Here is an 18807-nt window from a genome sequence, read left to right as displayed (position 1 = left end):
AAAACGTGATCAACAAATTTAGGGAACAATATGTGAAGTGTTGAAGTAACGATCGACCTTCACGATTGAATTTCGCCTGTTAATCTCTATGAGTTAGATATACTTGAAGATAATGTTACTTGGCATTAAATCAAAGTGAATAATAGAATTTCCCCCGGTTTTGTATCGCTGTAAGGTCAATATGTTATCATTTATGAAAAAGGAAAAAACATCGTTACATAAAACATAATGTAATATTAAAGTTGAATTGGTCAAGCTAGAGAGAAAGAGTTAAATAAGCCATTGGCTTAGTGTGGACATCCCTTCATAGACAAGGCTTAGATTATTATTAAAAATATATAATTAAAATTTGCAATACCTAACATTAATAAATGAACAATGTGCATGGTTCAACGTTTTTAGGTACTAATCCCAATTTCTAATCTGAATCAGTACATAAATTCAAATGATTTGGGCGTTGGTGCAGGGTGTAGAAAAAGCTTTTAACAAGAGACTAAAATAAGAAGCCAGCTGTCAGACTTACCAAAAAGCACCACCGTATATTAAAGATGCCCATTAATCATCTAAGTCGAGCTACTTGTTTCAAAAATCTGAATTGAGAACCTAAAAACTAAGGTTTAAGGATTGAAGCGGGGCCATATAAGTAAAACTTGAATTACTTTCTAAACCACCGTAAAAAATTGCTCCTCTCCCCCCTCAGTGGAAAAATCAAATCCCACCACCGTACAGAATATTAGCGATCTAAAAACGATACGATCATTTTCTTGGACGTATTAAACTAAAAGTATATAAGGTGTTGGTCATCTTTGAAAATATTTAAATCAGACCCTTCAGACTTCATTTACATCAAAGAGATTTGAGAATAACATCCTGGTGGGTTTTCCTACAGAAAAACATTCGCTGACCAAAGGTCAAAAGGTTAGCCTCCCTCCTTACTTACTCGGGCTCCGTCTAACCTAAGAGGGTGACCTCCCACCCCTGAGTGGGTTGGTTTCTCCGTAAGTAATTAATGGAACATGGTCTATTGAGCACTTGCAATTAATGCCTACTTATTTAATACCACCAAGGGTCTGGTTTAGAGGTCGTACATGGGCTAAGGTTTTTCTTCCCCTCAATCTTTTTGACTCTCTCTTCTTGCGTGAATTTATTCGAAAGTTTTGACGGGGAGAAAGTGGTTTTTCTGTAACAAAAATCGGAGCAGAGTAAAGTTAAATTTTTTTATATCCCGTTATATAGAGAGTGTGTTAGTGAGCCAGAGCCACAGATCGCCTCGGGGTAAGGTTGGGCCGGGGTGCAAAATTCAGAATCTATCCGTAAGAGAATGACGAAACTGAAAACCACCACCCCCCGAATGATCCCCTCACTATAAAAGAGCAGGTTCATGCCCAGACGATGTTAGTGGAGCATCCATTCTTTCACCGGAAACATTTCCGAGCGACTTTCTCTCTTCTTGCCAAGAAAAATGATTTTGAAGACAGTGAGGATTTACATCTAGCTACTACTTGAATTCCATTTTCTACCCAATGGATTTACAGTTACGTATTTTTTTCTCGTTTCAGATCTTTTTGAGTCTTTGCCTGGCGTTGGGTGCCAATGCCGGTGTTGCTAGTTTGACGGCGGGAGTTCCCGGAGTGGTTTACGGACCGTCAGCCACTTACGGCTTGGGTATTCCACCTGCCGCGGCTTACCAGAGCTACGCGTACTCGACGCCCCAATTACAACTTCTTCAAACTTTGCCTCAACAACTTCATTTGGTTCCCACCCAAGCCAGACAACAAATTCAAGTACAACGTTTGGCCGCTGTACAACAAACTCAACCCCAAGTCCAATCTCGGCCAATGCAACAAGCCCAACCCCAACAACAGCAACAACCCCAACCTCAACAACAACAACAACAACAGGCCCAGCCCCAACCTCAACAACAACAGCCCCAATATCAGCAACAACAACCCCAACCCCAACAACAACAACAGCCCCAATATCAGCAACAACAACCCCAGCAACAATACCAACAAGCTCAACCAATCCAACAACAACCCCAGCAACAATACCAACAACCAATCCAACAAGCCCAACCACAGCCACAACCTCAACAGCAACAACAAGCCCAGCAAGCCCCACAACAACCCATCCAACAAGTCCCAAGATCTTTCAACTCATACTTCCGTTTCACCGCTCCTGGAGGCGCCCTCGCTTTCCAACAACAACAACCAATCTTCACCCAACAGCAACCAATTCAATTGCAACAAATTGCCCAACAACCTCGTAGACAACAAATTCAATCCGCCCCACAACCCCAACAACAACAACAACAGCAGCAACAGCAACAACAAATGCAACCCGCTTCTCAACCCCAACCCCAACAACAACAACAAGCCCCAAGACAACAACAACAGCAGCAACAAGCTGCCCCTCAACAAATGCAAGTTGCCCAACAACAACAACAACAACCTCAACAACAGCAACAACAACGAAGACAACAACTTCAAGCCGCTCCTCAACAAGTTTTGGCTAATGTACCATTCGGTATCAATGTCTTCGGTGGACAATCCTTAACTGGTGCTCCAATCTACGTTGACCCAACTTACGGAACCAGAGCTGTCACTACCACTCAAGTTCTCGCTGCCCCAGCTAAAGTAGCCGTTGCTGCCGCCCCAGCCTACCAAGCCATCGCCGCCGCCCCATTGGCTGCCCCAGCTAAAGTACTCGCTGCCCCAGCGTATCAAACCTTGGCTTCTCCATACTACCAAACTTTGGCTGCCCCAGCGTACGCCCAACCTTTGGCGGCTACTTACGCCCACCATTCCGTTCAAACCATCGGATCTCCTTACGGCGCCGCTTACGTAGACGCCGGACCAACTTATTACCACAAGAAATAAGTTAATCACTTCATTTTATGAACATTAATATCACTACGAGTGATGATTTCGCGGCCCAACATGGTATGATAAATTTGTTTTCTATTTATATATTTAACGAATACGGTACTTAATAAGGAATAATTTAATTTATACCTTAATCAATCTAATATAATTAGGTAAAAGTGTATAATTAATTTCTTATTGAAGTATCTTGTATTCTTAGTACAAAGGAAAACAAATTTATTTAGTTCCTGTTTAGAGATTTTTCGGTTACCATTGCCTTTTACCAAATTTTAAACGCTTTGTAACCGTGAAAAACTCGCAACTTTTTAATTTATTAAAGAATAAAGTTCGTACTATGATTAAAATTCGTACGTATTCTATTCTTTGTAAAGATTCCCAAAAAATAAAAATATATTTTGAAAAACAATCTAACGTTTTAATCTAAATCATTTAACATATACGTTTCCCTGCACCAAACTTTTAAGGAATATGAAATTAACTTTCAGCATAATTAAATCATAATGCACCCAGTTTTCCAGGGTTCGAATCAAAAGATCAATATTGCCCTACATAATAAATTGACCAAGCAAATAAATTATTTTAATCATTTTCACTGGTAAGGTAAAGCAAACGAAACAAAGGTAGATACATTGCACGTAACGTTTGTACAGTACATGATAATGTAGCGTTAACTACACAATGTAAAGGCAAAGATCGGGATATTCCGTGTGTGCAAACGCAAAACCCTTTTCTTAACCAGTAACGCGTCCTTGGGCCTTAGATTGCAACCTTATCTTCGAACCATTTCACAAAATTCCATGAACTCAAATCACACTTTTCGTTTGGGCTTAATAAAGGTAAGTACTTAAATTTAATTAATAAAGGTTTTAATTTTAATAAGAGTGTACGGTGGTGCAGAAATGGCCATATTTCTTTGAGAATCACGGTAAGAAAACGGGATTAGTTTACAATCTAATCATTTACATCGCACGATCCTTAAAATTCGAGTAAGATTGTTAATTTGCTTATATTTAACGCGATAATTATGATTAATTTAACTACTATGTCGAAAGAGTGACTGAGTACTCATTCCCCAAAAGAAAAATCTCAGAAGCTTTTAATCATTTATTGAGTGATAATGAAGTAATTAAAGACAGATTTAAAACGTTTCCCATTTTGACGTTTCATTTCATTGGAGTATTTACAGGAACCTAAAGTTGACGCATTTGCCATACCTGGATTTAATTTCGACCTTCATAACTGGACACAACTGAAATTCAGCTATCCATTTTCCTATTCAAACACGAGACTAATTTCTAATTTAAATGATCATTGCAAAGACACCTCGTACGAGCTATTCCCCCAAATATCCAATATTGTGAGATATCTCAACAATTTAATGTCAATTAAACCTTAATTTGATAATAATAACTCAATATATAGATAATATATTCCACAATGGCGTTGATTTTCGCTATCTCAACTATAATTTTCTTCAATGAAATCAAAAGCGGTTTCGTGGATTTTTATTTCACAATTATGTCTGCGCTTATACGCCAACGTAGGATATTAATTAGTCTTAATTGAGCATCTTAATTTAATATATTGTCTTCGACAGCTGTCATTACCAAACCCAAAAAGTTTTCCAGTAGGATCGCCCTGGGTTTTATGCTTTTGGGTCTATATCCTTTAATCACAATGTTTCTAAGTGAAATGAGAGCTAACATCGTATCGTGCACGCAAAATATCCCCGAAAGTGCGGAAGATCTTTTAAAAACTAACGTTGCACCCGCCATATTCAATCATTCACTGGAATGGCCAATCATAAATGTAAAATAACTGACTATAAAGATAGCCCGGATTTTTAAGTATACATTCTTTTCAGAAATCTAAGGAATCGAACGCCAAACTCATCGCCGATAAATTACGTAAAACAGACGGAGTTTTCGGAAGTCACAAGCTAAATTCCAAGGACTTGGTGCAAATATTTCAAGAACAACAACGAACTCTAATCCTGAATAAGGAAATCTTTCTTTCAATAATTTACGAGGAATGTGACAAAACTAACGATAACAAAGATCGCCTAAGAAATTTGAAATTCAGATTCGGTAACCAGAGGTATTTCATTAGACAAGTGTCCATTCCCTTCAGTCCGAATTTTCCACAAGATCTTCTGGAACAGATAAAATTAAGGTATAGAATTCCGTCCCGTTCATTCGCTCGTTCTTGGAACGGTTTGGTTTGTAATGGCTCGAATACGTGAAAATGGAGTTGTAAAATACTTCCAGAATATTGCGCTACGTCGAGGTGGGAATTTACCAAAAGGAGTATGAAATAATAAGAATGCATTTCGTAAAATGTATGGGACCCAAAGCAGTATCCTCTGGTGAAATGAAAAGGGAACAGTCACCGTTCACAGCCTTGAAACTCAATGAATTAACTGAAATCTGTCGAATGTCGCTGTACGGCCTGGCTATATCTACTGTCACCTTCATTATCGAAATCACCTTATCAAAGAAAAACATAAGAAAAATAAGCAAACGCTATTAAATTATATCTGGCCACGTTTTCACGTCAAATAATAAATAATTATATTAAAAGCCGTAAGGCAAGGTTCAGGGTGACTAAATTTGAAGAATTAATGACACGTACATGGAGGCACTCCTCCTACCCTATAGGCCTGTCCCGTGTCTACCGGTGGTCACTTGACCCCAACACCCTTTCGTCACCACCCAAGTAAACCTCATTTCTTTCCCTGATTCATTACATTCAATTGCACCCTGAATAATTATATCCTGGCCCAGGTAGTTACGGTTTAACAAGATAACAACGCGACATATCCGAAGACTGTCCCCCTATGACCTAGAAACACCAAAAAAATTACTTTAAATTTGGCAACAGTCCTGTCTGGAATATTGTCATAAACGTTTAGTTTTTTACGTTTCAAAATAAACTTCCCAAATACAACTAAAAACCAATCTTAAAATCAATAAAGAGTTTTCAAAACACAAGATTGAATCGAAAATCGATACGCATTTTCGCCTTTCCAATTCTTTTTGCTAACCACAACACACACATTGAGGCGTATTTTTAGAATTACCCTAAGTTTAACAAGTATACCAGCACTTAATCTTTGACTTTTATAATTACTTTACAAGTAAGTAGAAACCATTGTTAAACACCCAAACCCATGTACGGGTTAAGTACACGTTTGAAACCCAATCAATCTTAATGAAAATCAAGAAAGCTTTTAGCCCAATATAAAACTCGCCCAAGGTGGGTCCCATTAATGGAAGTTAACTAAGAAAAGACCACACTTTGAAGAAGTAATTTACATACTTGGTTCAGTAACGAAAAAAACCTAAACTGCGACAGGTTGTCTATAAACTTCCTTTAGTTATAGGTAAAGGTATTTAAGAAGAGTAAAACGTGTGAAAGAAAAAACCAAATAGAAAGAGTTCAAACAAACTAGGTAAACACCATCGGTTCTAACAGGGAATTCACATTTTCTTATTTCCTTAACGTCGTTAGGAAATGCACTTTAATGTTTCATATTTGGACTGTAACTTAGATCATATCGGTGAGAAACCTTCATAAACACGAAAGACACACCGGAGTCGATAAAAGCTAAATGGAAATCGTTTTATAGCTTAAGTAAAAATTTTCTTATGATTTTTCTGGAAGTCAATATCGGATATGTCTTTGTACGGGAATGATACGGTTCCCGTTTTAAGACTTGGCATAACAGAGGTAATAATTACATTAATTTAAAGGGTTAATTCATTAATTAATTAATTGGGGTTAAGTTATGGCCACTGTCGACAGTCTCAGCTGATGGAAACGTGACAGGTGTCGCGTATAATTTATGGAAGTACTTGGGAAAATCTTTGAATTTGAGGTAGGTATGTATTAAGTTCATTATAAAGTGTTTTATAGTTTAGTTGGCCTACAGTTGGAGTGAGGTAAAATTGGGTCAACCAACTTACGAAGGAAAAGGAGAAGATGGAGTTTATGGCGGAGTCTTTGGACATTTGCAAACAAAGGTTCGTAACCAATTTAATGGAAATTAAATATAAATAAACGTATTTATGTTCAATAAAAGTCACCGGAAGTGGATGTGATTATTCTCGATTCCTACGCCAGAGAGGATAGAATGTCGGACATGAAGTTCAGTACCCCTTTTGATTTTACTTACACCGTATTAGTGTCCAATTTAAAGGGACAGTGTATCACCACAACTTATGAACTGTTTCCGGAAGTCTCAAGAAGGGTAAGTTAAAAATTATCCTATCTGTTCAAACCTAATTAATCTTTATATAGGTTATAATATACACCACAGTCCTCTTGATTGCAATAATCTTAATTATGCGGTTCGATCCGATACGTCATCTAAATTTCAACTACCTAATCATCGCCAGCCTATTACGTCAACGTACGTATGAACTGATATTTTCTTGGGTAGGTTTATTATTGCATTTAATTTTTTTTTGATAGCCGTACAAAATGCCCCGAGGTCACTTTCCGGTAGATTGGCTTTAGGGTTTCTACTTTTGGCTTTGGTTCCATTGGTCAATTCTTTTCTATGCGAAATGAGGGCCAACTTAGTCTCTTGTTCCGAATCGGCCCCGGAAGACTTTGCCCAAATTTTGGAACAAAATAAATTGCCCTCCGTTTCCATGAATTCCTACGATACCTCGAGTTTGACAGTGAGTACATAATGACCTTTAACCTTATACTGTTAATAATCTCCCAAATTAATTTTCTCTAGAAATCTACTGACGCTAATGTTCAAAACGTAATGAAGAGGATTGAATCCACAAATGGTTTCATTTATCATGATCACCACGACTACGTATCGTTAAAGAAACTGTTCATAGATGAAAACAGAGTGTTCATTACCCCTAGACAATCCTTTATAATTAACCTTCAACAGTTATGCATGAAAAACGACAAATCATCTGACGAATGGAAGATTCTAAAACGTTTGAAACTCCAAATGGGTTCCGTCAACTTCTTCATGAAATGCATTTGCCTACCATTGAGAAACAATTTCCCAAACAACTTACTGGAGTCCATGAATAGAAGGTCGTATTAATGGACAATTAATATTCATTGAGGAATTAAAACTAAACGTAATTAATTTACGCGTAGAATTCTAGTTTATTCGGAATCTGGTTTATGGATTAATGGGATGGAGCGAATCGAAAAAGGTTTCATAAAATGCATGGGACCTAACAGTATAACGGGTGGACTAGACCGCGATCAAATTCGATTACGTCCGGTCAGTCTATCCGGGGTGGTCAGCGCCTATAAGTACTGGGTCATTGGACTCGCCATATCGTGTTACGCGTTTTTAATCGAAATGTGCGTTTGGAAATGTTCCAAATGTAAATTGCACGTTAAAATAACGTGGAATTAAATTAAGAGAATGTAGAAATTGCGATATACTAATTCGATTCCTGTACATATGTAACATGTGTATCGAGAATTAAATTTACACGTATTATAACTAATACTTGAAATAATTTACTATCACCAAATTCTTAAGATAAGATAAGGCCATGAAAATTCCTTAACATATTGATAACCTAAGATTGTCAACTACTCAGTCTAATAAACAACTAAAGACATCACCATAATATTGTTTTGTTTCTTACCAGTTCTCCAAGACGTTGAAGAAGTACTTCCAGCGAGTGTCCCCGTGGTTCAGTTAACCGGTATCTTCCCATTCATTTAAGACAGTCGCAGCCGAGGTCTCTCGTCACTAACGGTAGGTGAGGACGAAAAAACCCTAAAAACGTCAGAGAGAAGATTCTCATTTAGAAAAAGCGGAGACAGTGGGTCCTATAAATAGATCTTTTCCCCAAAAAATTAACCTTAACGACACCAAGCGGGCCTGATTGAAAACTCAACCGCAGAGCGTCTTAGGATTTGAGAGACGGTGGTACATCGTACGCGTGGAGGAACGTAGAGGAACCAAAGTACTTAACCATCTTCGCGAGTGTATCGTATACCAGTGTTTGTGATTAGACTCAAGTTTTATCAAACTTCACCATGGATTACCCGTATCATCGAGGTTTACCATCATTGGAAAAACGTCTTCACGTAGGAATTTCTCTTCCCGACCAGACGCAGGCTCTAGGAACTACGAGTAACTTGTCCAATTTCGGCGCGTGAAAAACTCTTGGCACCAAGCCATTGGTAAGTAGGGGAGCTAAGTCTAACATACGAGAAAAGAAATCTTACTCGTTAACCTCGATCGTTCATATAGAAAGCTACGTAAAGATTTTCTTTGGATATGTTTAACTTAGAAATTGCTGTTTTCTTTAATGAGATACTCTCTCTTTCCATGTTGCGCTTGCAACTGGGTTATTAGGATGTTGTTTTTATAGAATAAACTTGTCCCCATCCTTGGCATAAATTAGGCTTAGCTTATGACGTCGAGTCTGTAAATTGTTCCGTCCCATCAATATTTAAGAATAGGTCAACTAAGAAAGGTTACGTAAGGGTCTTGAACTTTACGCTCGCGCTTAAACACGAGAACCTAAGTTTGAATTTTAGTCTTAGCGTCCAGGATTTTGAACCAGACTATTTTTTTCTTAAGCCAAGTTTGAAAATTTAGGTACACTAATTCAGAGTCAGTTCAAAACCAGCTTTCCTTACTCTAGGAATCCAACTCTATTGTTTCATTTTAAATGGACGATAGGTTACATGGCTTAGGTTTAGAACAATATAAAATTAGGCTTAGTAAAATGACAGTGTACGTTTCGTTGAAAAGCATATGTTTCTTTGCAAAACACGTACCGAAACAATTTTATCCGGCAATAATAAATATGGCATACGTTCTGATCAACATTCGCGCGTCAAAAAACCTTGGGTGAGACTTTAAGCCAGGCGCGATTCGTTTTCAAAAAGACTGTGGAAACAAAACACGGTTGGAAAAAGTCAAGTTCAAACCTTGTAACGCGCTGTTAGTCTCCGTAGAATATTTATATAGACTTAACCAATGACAACTATAATCAAGGTTTGTACATAATTATTTACTATACATTACGAAGAGTGACCCCCCCCCTGTAGATCAACACTTGTTCTAAATGATAGTAGATGAAATTAAATACCTGACGTTTCAGAAAGGTCATCGACAATTAGATTAACTATAAAGTCCATTAAACTTGAAGTAAACAAAGCTATCCATACTTTAAGATATAATGAACTGACGGCATTAACTTCGGGATAAAATCAATGAAACCATATCCTAAATTTATCTCAATGGAATTTCTAAATAGACAAAGATGGGTTCTTTATTTAGGGACTGAAATGGATGTAGTCATGACGAAAGAACGCGAAGCAGGGTGGTGTTAATACGGTATCACTAACAAACTTGACATTTTAACCTTATAAAGAAAACCCCCTTTTGGCGAAACAACGAATCGGGGAGTTCTTAAGAAATGAAGATGGTTACGGAGCTCGCTTCAGTTGCAACAGCTGAAATTCATCCCTTTTGGAATGTTCCTTTTTTTACCAGAGCTACTACACCCTCCCCAAGATAACCCTAGACTTTGAAGGATAAAAACCAACGCCGTAGAAGAGCTTATAGACCATTTCATTAATTACTTACGAGAAACCAACGCACAGGTCACTCTCTTAGGTGTTTTCTTCGGCCCCAAGAGGCATCCCCAGAAGGAGTTCACCCGAGTTCACTACACGCGAAAGGAGGCTAGCCTCTAACGGTGGTGCGAGGGAAATAGCCCGAGAAGGTCACCTTCCCCACTCCCGTGGCGGTCGCTTCTCACTTGGAATTTATGGAATGGTCTATTAAATAATAAATACCACCGCAAGCGTGTTTGGATTTTACAAGCCACTAAAAGACTACGAGAGATTATCTAGCCTTACCGATATTGATTGTAAATAACTCGGGAAGGAATTACTAATGTCTAAAGGGGAAAAAAAATAATAATTAGAAGGAGAAAAAAAACACAAAAATAAAATTTACGACACTACCGATTTCGTTTGGTAAAGAAGCCTCGTTTCTCCCAAAACTGTCAGAATATGACGTCTTAGAACCTACGGTATTCCCCACCCACGCGTTATGGGATGGCACTGGTGCCACTGTATAAATACTAACAGTATTTAGGAAAGATGGAAATACATAACTTAAGGGATCAAATTCCCCATGGAAGTAAAAGTTACATAAAAAAATAAAATATATTATAGATTTATGTTCATACTAAATTTAGAAATTATTTTTGCTTGGTAAATTGAATTACGTCGGTGTAATTACTGTACCGAATATCTAATGTTTCATTGCACCACTGGTTTTTATATTGTTTAAAAACGTATCTGAATTTATGAGAGTAGAAGCCACTGTACATATTTCACACCCCATGTCACTTGTCCCTAAGGACTTACTAGGAACCACACATAGTCTGTTCAATGTACTTCTCAAAGTTTCTTTTACAACTGGGAGATGATGAAAACGATTCGAATTAAGAAGAATTTCATCGTTCTTAGCCCTGGGATTTCATTTTCGGGGTTCCAGCCTAAATAGCCCCGCCATCGTGCCTTCCAAAAATAGAATTTAATGTCTTCTTTTTTTGTTTTCTCTCATACCATTTGCTCGAGTCTCGGATATCTCGACGTGTTTTTATTGCTCAAACTGGGAGATGGGTTTATATTTATACTAGTAGAAAAATCCATCGCGGCTAGCGTTTAAATTTTGAAAAACTATTTAAGCTTTGTTTTGAATTTTTGTTTTAATTTTGGCACGTTTTAACAAATAGACATATCACGTGCTTTGAGAATAAAAACTGTTTAAACTTTAAAGTTAGGCCTAACGCGAACCATCTTCAATTTGTGTATAAATTTTTTTATCTTTGGCTCAGAAATTTACACAAACCGCGAACGTTTTAAAGATGGTTCGCAAACCACCTGTTGACAGATAGATCTAAGAGGCATTGCGCGGGAAATTCTCGTTACTACGTAAACATTTTTGGAATTTGTTTGAAGAAAATTATGGAGTTTACGTCACAGGGAGGGGAGAGCCGTAAAATCTTGACAATTTGGGAAACAAAACTTCCGTGGTGCAATCGCTATCACGCTAATTTTAGAATAAGTTTCCTAGTTTTTAACCCAAAACTTAGGCAAACCATAATTCTTTAAGACCTAATTAGGCCTAAAATATCTGACAGTTTGAACACCTTGGACTGATTGAGAAGCCACTTCCGCCAATCAAAATGGAGGAAGAACAAGATGGTGATGACGTCTTCGTGGATTCGTCAGACACTCTCTTATTGGGTAGTCAAGCCAAGGGAACGAAGCTCAGAGTCCTAAGACACAGCGATGGTGGTACGAGTCCTTTACCCGAAGTCGCCACAGTCTCCAGCGAGGATGTCAGTCAAAAATCAATGGATAGTTCCAGTACCGCGGCCATCGAAGACGCGTTAAAATCAGAGCAGGAGTTTTTAGAATACGTCCTGACCGCTATGCCATCCGTGGCCGATAAAATGGTACATAAAACTTCCACCGTTTCGGAACCAAGTTACTGTGTAGCGGGAAGGGAGAGTTCACCCATGAGGAAAAGTAGTTCCAGGACCGCTGTGAGTTTATTTTATATTGCTATTACAGATTAATAAATAAATACTGGGGCTCGTTTTAGGTCAAGGGAAATTCTAAAGTAGGTCTAGATCATTTGGACAACTTGTGCAAGTTAATGGAACAGTTAAGCGAATTGAGGGAAGCAAATACCAAACTACAAAGACGCGTTCAGTATTTGGAGGACGTGAAAACTTTACACGAACTAACTAGAGAAATAAACGAGGTTAATGACGCAGTGTCTCAACCGCTGGAAGTCAGTTTGAACGAGATGAACGACTTAGATAAAACGGAAAAACCGGAAGAAGTCCAGGAAGAGAAATACAGTAGTAAAAGGAATCAAAGTGACAGAAGACATCACGGAGGTATTTGTCTTACTAACGATATTAATCATTTGACATTAATAAGAAAAAATACAGGTGGTCTCTACAAGAGTAAAACGTCACCGGCAATAGGCCAAGAACGGTTAAGGGAACGTAGTAAATCAGTCGGACATGAAATGGTGGATTCCAAATCGGGAAAGAAACGGTTCCCAAAATGGTCCCGAGTTAAAGAGGCATTAGGTTGGGAAAGAACCACGCCGACCAATTACGCCGACCGAAGACAAAGTGAAAGACAACGTTCCAGTCCCAGACAAGCTCAGAGACAACTCAGAGTGGCTCGTGGCGGTTCCAAAAGCCAAAGTTGTAAAGAATACCGTTCCTCCGAACCTCTAATTGGACAGGAACCATTGCTACCGGCGTCTTCGTCGGAGGATCTCAGAGAATTACCGGCGGATCGCCTAAGACTGGGTAAGGCTCACGTGAAATAAGTACATGTCCCCCCCATTTTACTTATGCCGGGGTTATTGGGAAAATACTCCTATACCGTGTGCCACGTTTGATTAGGAACGAAGCGACATACGTCGTCAAATATACGAAGAAGTCTTCAAGCCCCCATACAAGACACTAGAAGAAGGAAGTCAACCCCTAGTCCAACCACTCTGGCCCAGGAAGCTCTCAAACAGGAAATGAGATTGGGCCAAGGTAATGAATGATAAAACCCATTTAAATTACACCAATAACATCATTAACAAATATCCTTGTAGAGTTGAGACTACGTTGCGAGACACTCGAAAGCGGAATGGACCCGGAGCAAGCCTTGGCAAAATTAAAGAAGGCCAATAAAGGTCCATGGGGTCGAGTTAAAACCATTATACAAACCAGAAGAGATAGTTTAAAACGGAAACAAAGTAGTCATAGAAAAGTGGAGGAAGTACCAATAAGGGCCGAACGTGCCAGTTCCGCCATCAGCGTCGAAACCTCATTGGCCAGCGAAGGAGAAGGTGATTCGTGCTCGTACGACCAAGACACGCAGAGTTTGATTTCGGATACTAAAACCGAATACGATCAGAGATCATCATCGCGCAATTACGATCACTCCAAGGAAGACTCGGGTTCAGTTGATTTTGTAGAGGATGAAGGCTCTATGATGGCTTTGACATCGTCACCTACTATGAGACGCAAGTCTAGATGGACCAAGATGAAGAGAGTTTTTGGGGGAAGCGTCAAAAGAGATGATAATTGTTCTAGATCGGTCCCTTCAAGTCCCATTTCGAGACCGGACGGAACTGGTACTGCCTTCGACTTTGAAAATATACCCGACGACGAAGGTACAGGGAATGTCGCAAGAACTAGGCCAAGAACGTGACCTAAACATATTTAGGGGTCCAACCATAACAATATCCTTAACCTAAAATTCAATGATCTCTATTCGAAATGTTACAAAAATCACTATTCCGTATCATTTCAGACGATATTCACGAAGCGGACAGTCCAGTGGGCAACTCGAATCAATCTTCGGGTAACGCGGCTTCCAGTAGCGAGGGCGAGCGACCAGTTCCTCCTCTGTCGTTAATGCCTTGCGGTTCCGCCCCAGTGGCTACCCTAGTCCACGAACTTCAGAGCAACTTGAGTGAAGACTTCAACAAGAAAATCCTAGAGTGGGAACGCATGAAGTCGTCCGCCTCCGTCAGGAACCCGAATAAATCTTCGTTCAAAAACGTCCCGCACGTGACGACATTGACTTCGAGCGGCGCGTCTACCGCGACCGCCCACGAACACAAACAAAAAAGCGAAAAAGATAAACTTCAAAAAGGAGAGAAGACATCGAAGCAGAGAGTCAAAGATTTATCTTGGCTGCAAAAAGAAATCGAGAAAGTCGAAAAAGAAAAGGAAAGGTTGGCTAAAGAGCGAAAAAAGTACGAGGACAAAGCTCAGAGACTCGAAAACTTGAGGAAAACCGTCCTTGACGCCAAGACGACTAACAAGAATGAAGTACTGGTCAAGACTTCAGCCGGAGAGTTTAGATTCGAAGGGATTTCCGACGATTTCACTAAGAAACTTTACGAATGGGAGACCAAAAAGGGAGTGGGTCCCGAATTATCAACAATCGCTTTATTGGACTCTAGCCGACATGGACTTCGAGTCAACGAGAAAGGGAAGCTTCAAAAAGGCTTGTCCCATTCTGACACTAGTCTTAATGACGTCTCTGGAGGACATAATTTATCACCACCAGCCCAAACGTCATGTACTTCATTACCGTCCTTAATGAAAGGTAAACTTCGGGACTCCTTCGAGGTTATGATGATTCTTAATACATTAAATTACTTATAGAATCGAATCTCTGCGTACCACCGGAACGTTTGCATTCTTCTCGGGCCAATTCGGAACCCGATTTATTCTCGAGCTCGGCTAAGGAACCAAGCCCTTCTATTAAGAGCGAATGCGAGGACAAGTCGATCATTATTAGCGTTCCATCCGCGGATGAAAATTACTTAGCCTTATTAGAGAAAAACGCAACCTTACTAGAGGAACTGAAGAAAGAAGAGGCATTTTGTCAGGGTCTAGAAAGCGAACTACAGACAGCCGAAGAGAAAGTCAACGATATGTCGTGGAAACTTGAAAAAGAAATGGGTAAGATTTGCTCGTAAAAAAGAAAGTTTCCAACGGTGGTACTTAATGGTAATTTATGGATTTGTTATAGATAATTACCGTGGACAACTATGGGAAGTTCACCGACCAGGGAGTCAACCCGAGGACTTGGAAAATAGTCTTAAAGAGATAGCTCAAAGAAAGAATCTCGTAGAAGAACTCGAGACGAAAGTCGAACAGTTAAAGGCGGAACGAGACCACATTGAAGTACGTACTTAGGTCTATTTTGGTTGATTGCGGCGGATTGTTTACAACGGTGTTGTTAAATATCTCTTCAGGGAATCTGCCGAATTCGTAACGAAAGACGAGCGGAACTGGCGGCCGACTTAAGTAACAAAATTAAAGAATTGAGGGAAGCCAAGAATGCAGTCTCAGCGTGTTTACAAGACACGACTCAAGGTACAGTACAAAGATACTTTATTCAGTTTGAATTGAGAACTGATATGGCTTTCAACTATTGGAACTAGTCCTTTAAAAATTAAACGGCGTATCGGATGGGTGGGTTGGGTTGATATATATCTTAGAGGTGAAGTGCTAGGATGATTCATAAAAAGAAGACCTTCCCATTTTTTGTGTCTATTTAGGGATTGCTGAAGAGTGGGATCGGGCAAGTATAGCCGAAGCCGAAGTCGAAGCCAAAAGGGCTTCCATCTCTTCAAAGGTAGTAATAATTAACCACGTATATTTTTTCCAATCTTTATGATTATTGATACCAATGCAGGATATCCCCATCATCGACGAAGACAATACAGAGACAGTAAATGAACGAACGACAGAAGTGGGACAAAGTAATAAGGCCAACAGGCAATCAGAGGAGAACAACAACGGTAGCAATAACAATTACAATCGGAAGTGGCAAACGGTTAAGAAAAGTTCAACGGCGTCCTTTAGCGAACATGGTACGCAATTAACGTTAAATTTTTTTAAACACGCACTTATGTCACGTAATTACAGGGGCTGACTCGGAAGATGAACGACGCAGGCGCAGCGAATCCCGGGCATATTCGGAACAATCTGAGGTATAATTTCAAAGGCACTGTGGTCATCTTAAACTAACATATTTTAATTCCAGTTCAATTCCTTGATGCACGAGGCCTCAGCGTCAAACACGGGTTGTTCTTCACCAATGGAAGTCCCGGATAGTCTCTGTTCCTCACCGCGTGGTAATTTCCCTCCGCAAATCACAGTGCGTCGTAGCTCGGCTGGCAACGTCAGCAGTGTCTCAGGACCCGAGTGTAGCGAAAGTTCCAGTTTGAACGAAGCAGTTTCCTTCGCTTTGCGTTTACCCAATCGTCGATGGAGGGCGACTTCATCGTCCTCAAGTTCGGATAACGACGACAATTACTCAACTTCTTCAGACAGTTCATTCTTGGAGGACATTCCCACTAACAGAAAGAGTTGGTCCAGACATCGGTTAGCGCGACAGGAACGTACAACCGAAGCACCATCACCCAGGGAAGATGAAACTGGATGCACTTATTATATACCAATTACCGAGGAAAAGGACGATGGCGCGAGTGACCCCAAGAAGCCAGTAGAGGGGGCGGAAGAAAGTACCGCAACGTCAGAGGACGTGACACCAAAAATTTCCAACGCGAGTCAAAACCAATTTGTACTAGACGAAGGTATCGAGGAAGAACCCAAATTTCGTAGGCCAAACTTTGATTTCTTTTTGGAAGACGAGATGGCAACCCCTACTGTCCAAATGGATCGTAATTGGCAGTTCCAGACCTTGTCAGAACCAGAGCCAATCGCTACTTGTTATACAGAAATGGAATCAGTACCACCGGCATCAATTAGCCCAGTTAGATTCGAAATTCTACCACAATCTCAATCAGCTACCTCAACCACGGACGAAATGGTACCACCTTTATTACCCAGGACACACCCTAAATACTTTTTCGAACCATTTACTAGCTTAACCGACTTAGCAAAGTCCGAGAAATTAGAAACACCACAACCTAAATTCGCCGAGGACTTAGAGGTATCTGTTAAACCTAAACCATTAGCTAGTTTCTCATCGTTAAAGTTATCAGCTGATAGCCCGGTTATCAAATCCAGAAGCCCAAGAAGATTAAAATCGGACAAGGATAGAAATAGCGTTTGTTTAGTAGAAACCTCACCCACCCAAGAACCACCTAAACCCGTATTCAACATGAATGGTAACAAATACTGGCCAAAGGTTCCGGCTGCTCCAACAGAGACACCGGTTAAACACCACCGCCCAATTGATGTACCAGTAACCCACGAAGAGACCTTTGTTAAATATAGCCCTACCAAAGAGGATATAGGTTCCGGAGGTGTCAAATACCATCCAATTGAGCTACCGCCATTAACTTCGCAGGAGGCTCTCACGGGCTTACCAAGTACAACCTGCAATATCAAAAGAGAACAAAGAATTACCACAGATTCGAGAGCCAGAATTCAAGCCCAAATAAAAGCGAAAGAAGAACTACTTCGTAATTACGAACTGGATAAAATTCAAGCGCAAATCGAGGAAAAACTGGAACCCAAGACAATCATCCATAAAATTGAACTTGAGGACACTAAACCGGAAGTCGCGGACGTCCCTAAACCAATTCTTGTTGATAGAAAATGCGCCACGTTAGACAGACGTACGCAAGAACCGCCTCGTGAAATTACCCGCAGTTCCTCGCGAGGTTTCTTACAAGGAAAAATGAAAAAATTACAGAAATCGAAGCAATCCGGTTCGACTTCAGCCGTTGGGGCATTATGTCGGCAAAGCATGTTCTTAGCTATTGACAACCCGAGCATAGAGGACCCACCCACGGTTAATTTACCACAAAAATCTAGTAGTCAATCGGCAATCGGGGCTAAAAGTTGCCCATCGTCTCCAGAAACTAAACCCAAAAGTAGAGGATGGTTCCCTAAAAATATTTTTAAGAGGTAGCTACTGTGAAAAATAGTAAAAATACCTTAAGCGAAGATTGATTAAACCGATTAAAAGTTGACTTCTCGCAGCTTTGCACTCTCTCTCTCCCGAGAAAGAAAGAATGAAAAATTCAGGCAAAATGCCAAGTGAACATTACCAACAAACATTTTTGGGGACAAAAACAAAATAAATTGGCACACGCTTGTAAAATTGTCGTTTGAATTAAGTACCTAATTCTTTTGTATAATCTTTATAATTAAATAGCTATTATCTCGCACCGGAACGCTCTATTCATACTAAGTCTTTGACTGTAAATATCAATCAAAATAAAAAGAATTATATCAAGTTCTTATAATCTACGGTTAGTGCATGGACTTTAATTCGAAAAGAGGACTGGTAGAAATTATTTGCGGCACGAGCTTAGGGGAACACATTTAATTTACTCCCCCCCCCCGCTGCACGCGCCTAGCTTTAAACAGTACTGAGA

The 18807-nt window shown here is 39.7% G+C and overlaps 2 protein-coding genes across 3 annotated transcripts; both read left to right on the top strand.

Annotated features, from left to right (window-relative positions):
• Positions 1–1213: 1213 nt before the first annotated feature.
• Positions 1214–3291, top strand: LOC149690747 (uncharacterized). Its single transcript, XM_089870700.1, has 2 exons — positions 1214–1477; positions 1560–3291. Exons 1-2 carry the CDS (start codon positions 1463–1465, stop codon positions 2877–2879), a joined length of 1335 nt encoding a protein of 444 aa, XP_089726826.1. The 5' UTR covers positions 1214–1462; the 3' UTR covers positions 2880–3291.
• Positions 3292–8726: 5435 nt separating this feature from the next.
• On the top strand, positions 8727–18597 carry LOC149690746 (uncharacterized). Of its 2 annotated transcripts, XM_089870567.1 has the most exons (14): positions 8727–9065; positions 12053–12460; positions 12520–12820; positions 12875–13246; positions 13343–13480; positions 13543–14106; positions 14247–15050; positions 15110–15409; positions 15480–15634; positions 15706–15826; positions 16012–16088; positions 16149–16326; positions 16382–16446; positions 16500–18597. In XM_089870567.1, the coding sequence occupies exons 2-14, from the start codon at positions 12098–12100 to the stop codon at positions 18336–18338; spliced, it is 5277 nt and encodes a 1758-aa protein (XP_089726693.1). In that variant the 5' UTR covers positions 8727–9065; positions 12053–12097; the 3' UTR covers positions 18339–18597. The 2 variants fall into 2 exon arrangements, with proteins under 2 accessions (XP_089726693.1, XP_089726694.1); XM_089870568.1 differs by lacking the exons at positions 13343–13480; positions 13543–14106.
• The last annotated feature ends 210 nt before the right edge of the window (positions 18598–18807 follow it).

Source organism: Phalangium opilio, unplaced genomic scaffold, assembly GCF_054372755.1.
Source record: "Phalangium opilio isolate 3A_F unplaced genomic scaffold, DU_Popi_V2 ptg000031l_1, whole genome shotgun sequence".
Classification (NCBI taxonomy): domain Eukaryota; kingdom Metazoa; phylum Arthropoda; class Arachnida; order Opiliones; family Phalangiidae; genus Phalangium; species Phalangium opilio.
This window is presented reverse-complemented; position numbering and strand designations above follow the sequence as displayed.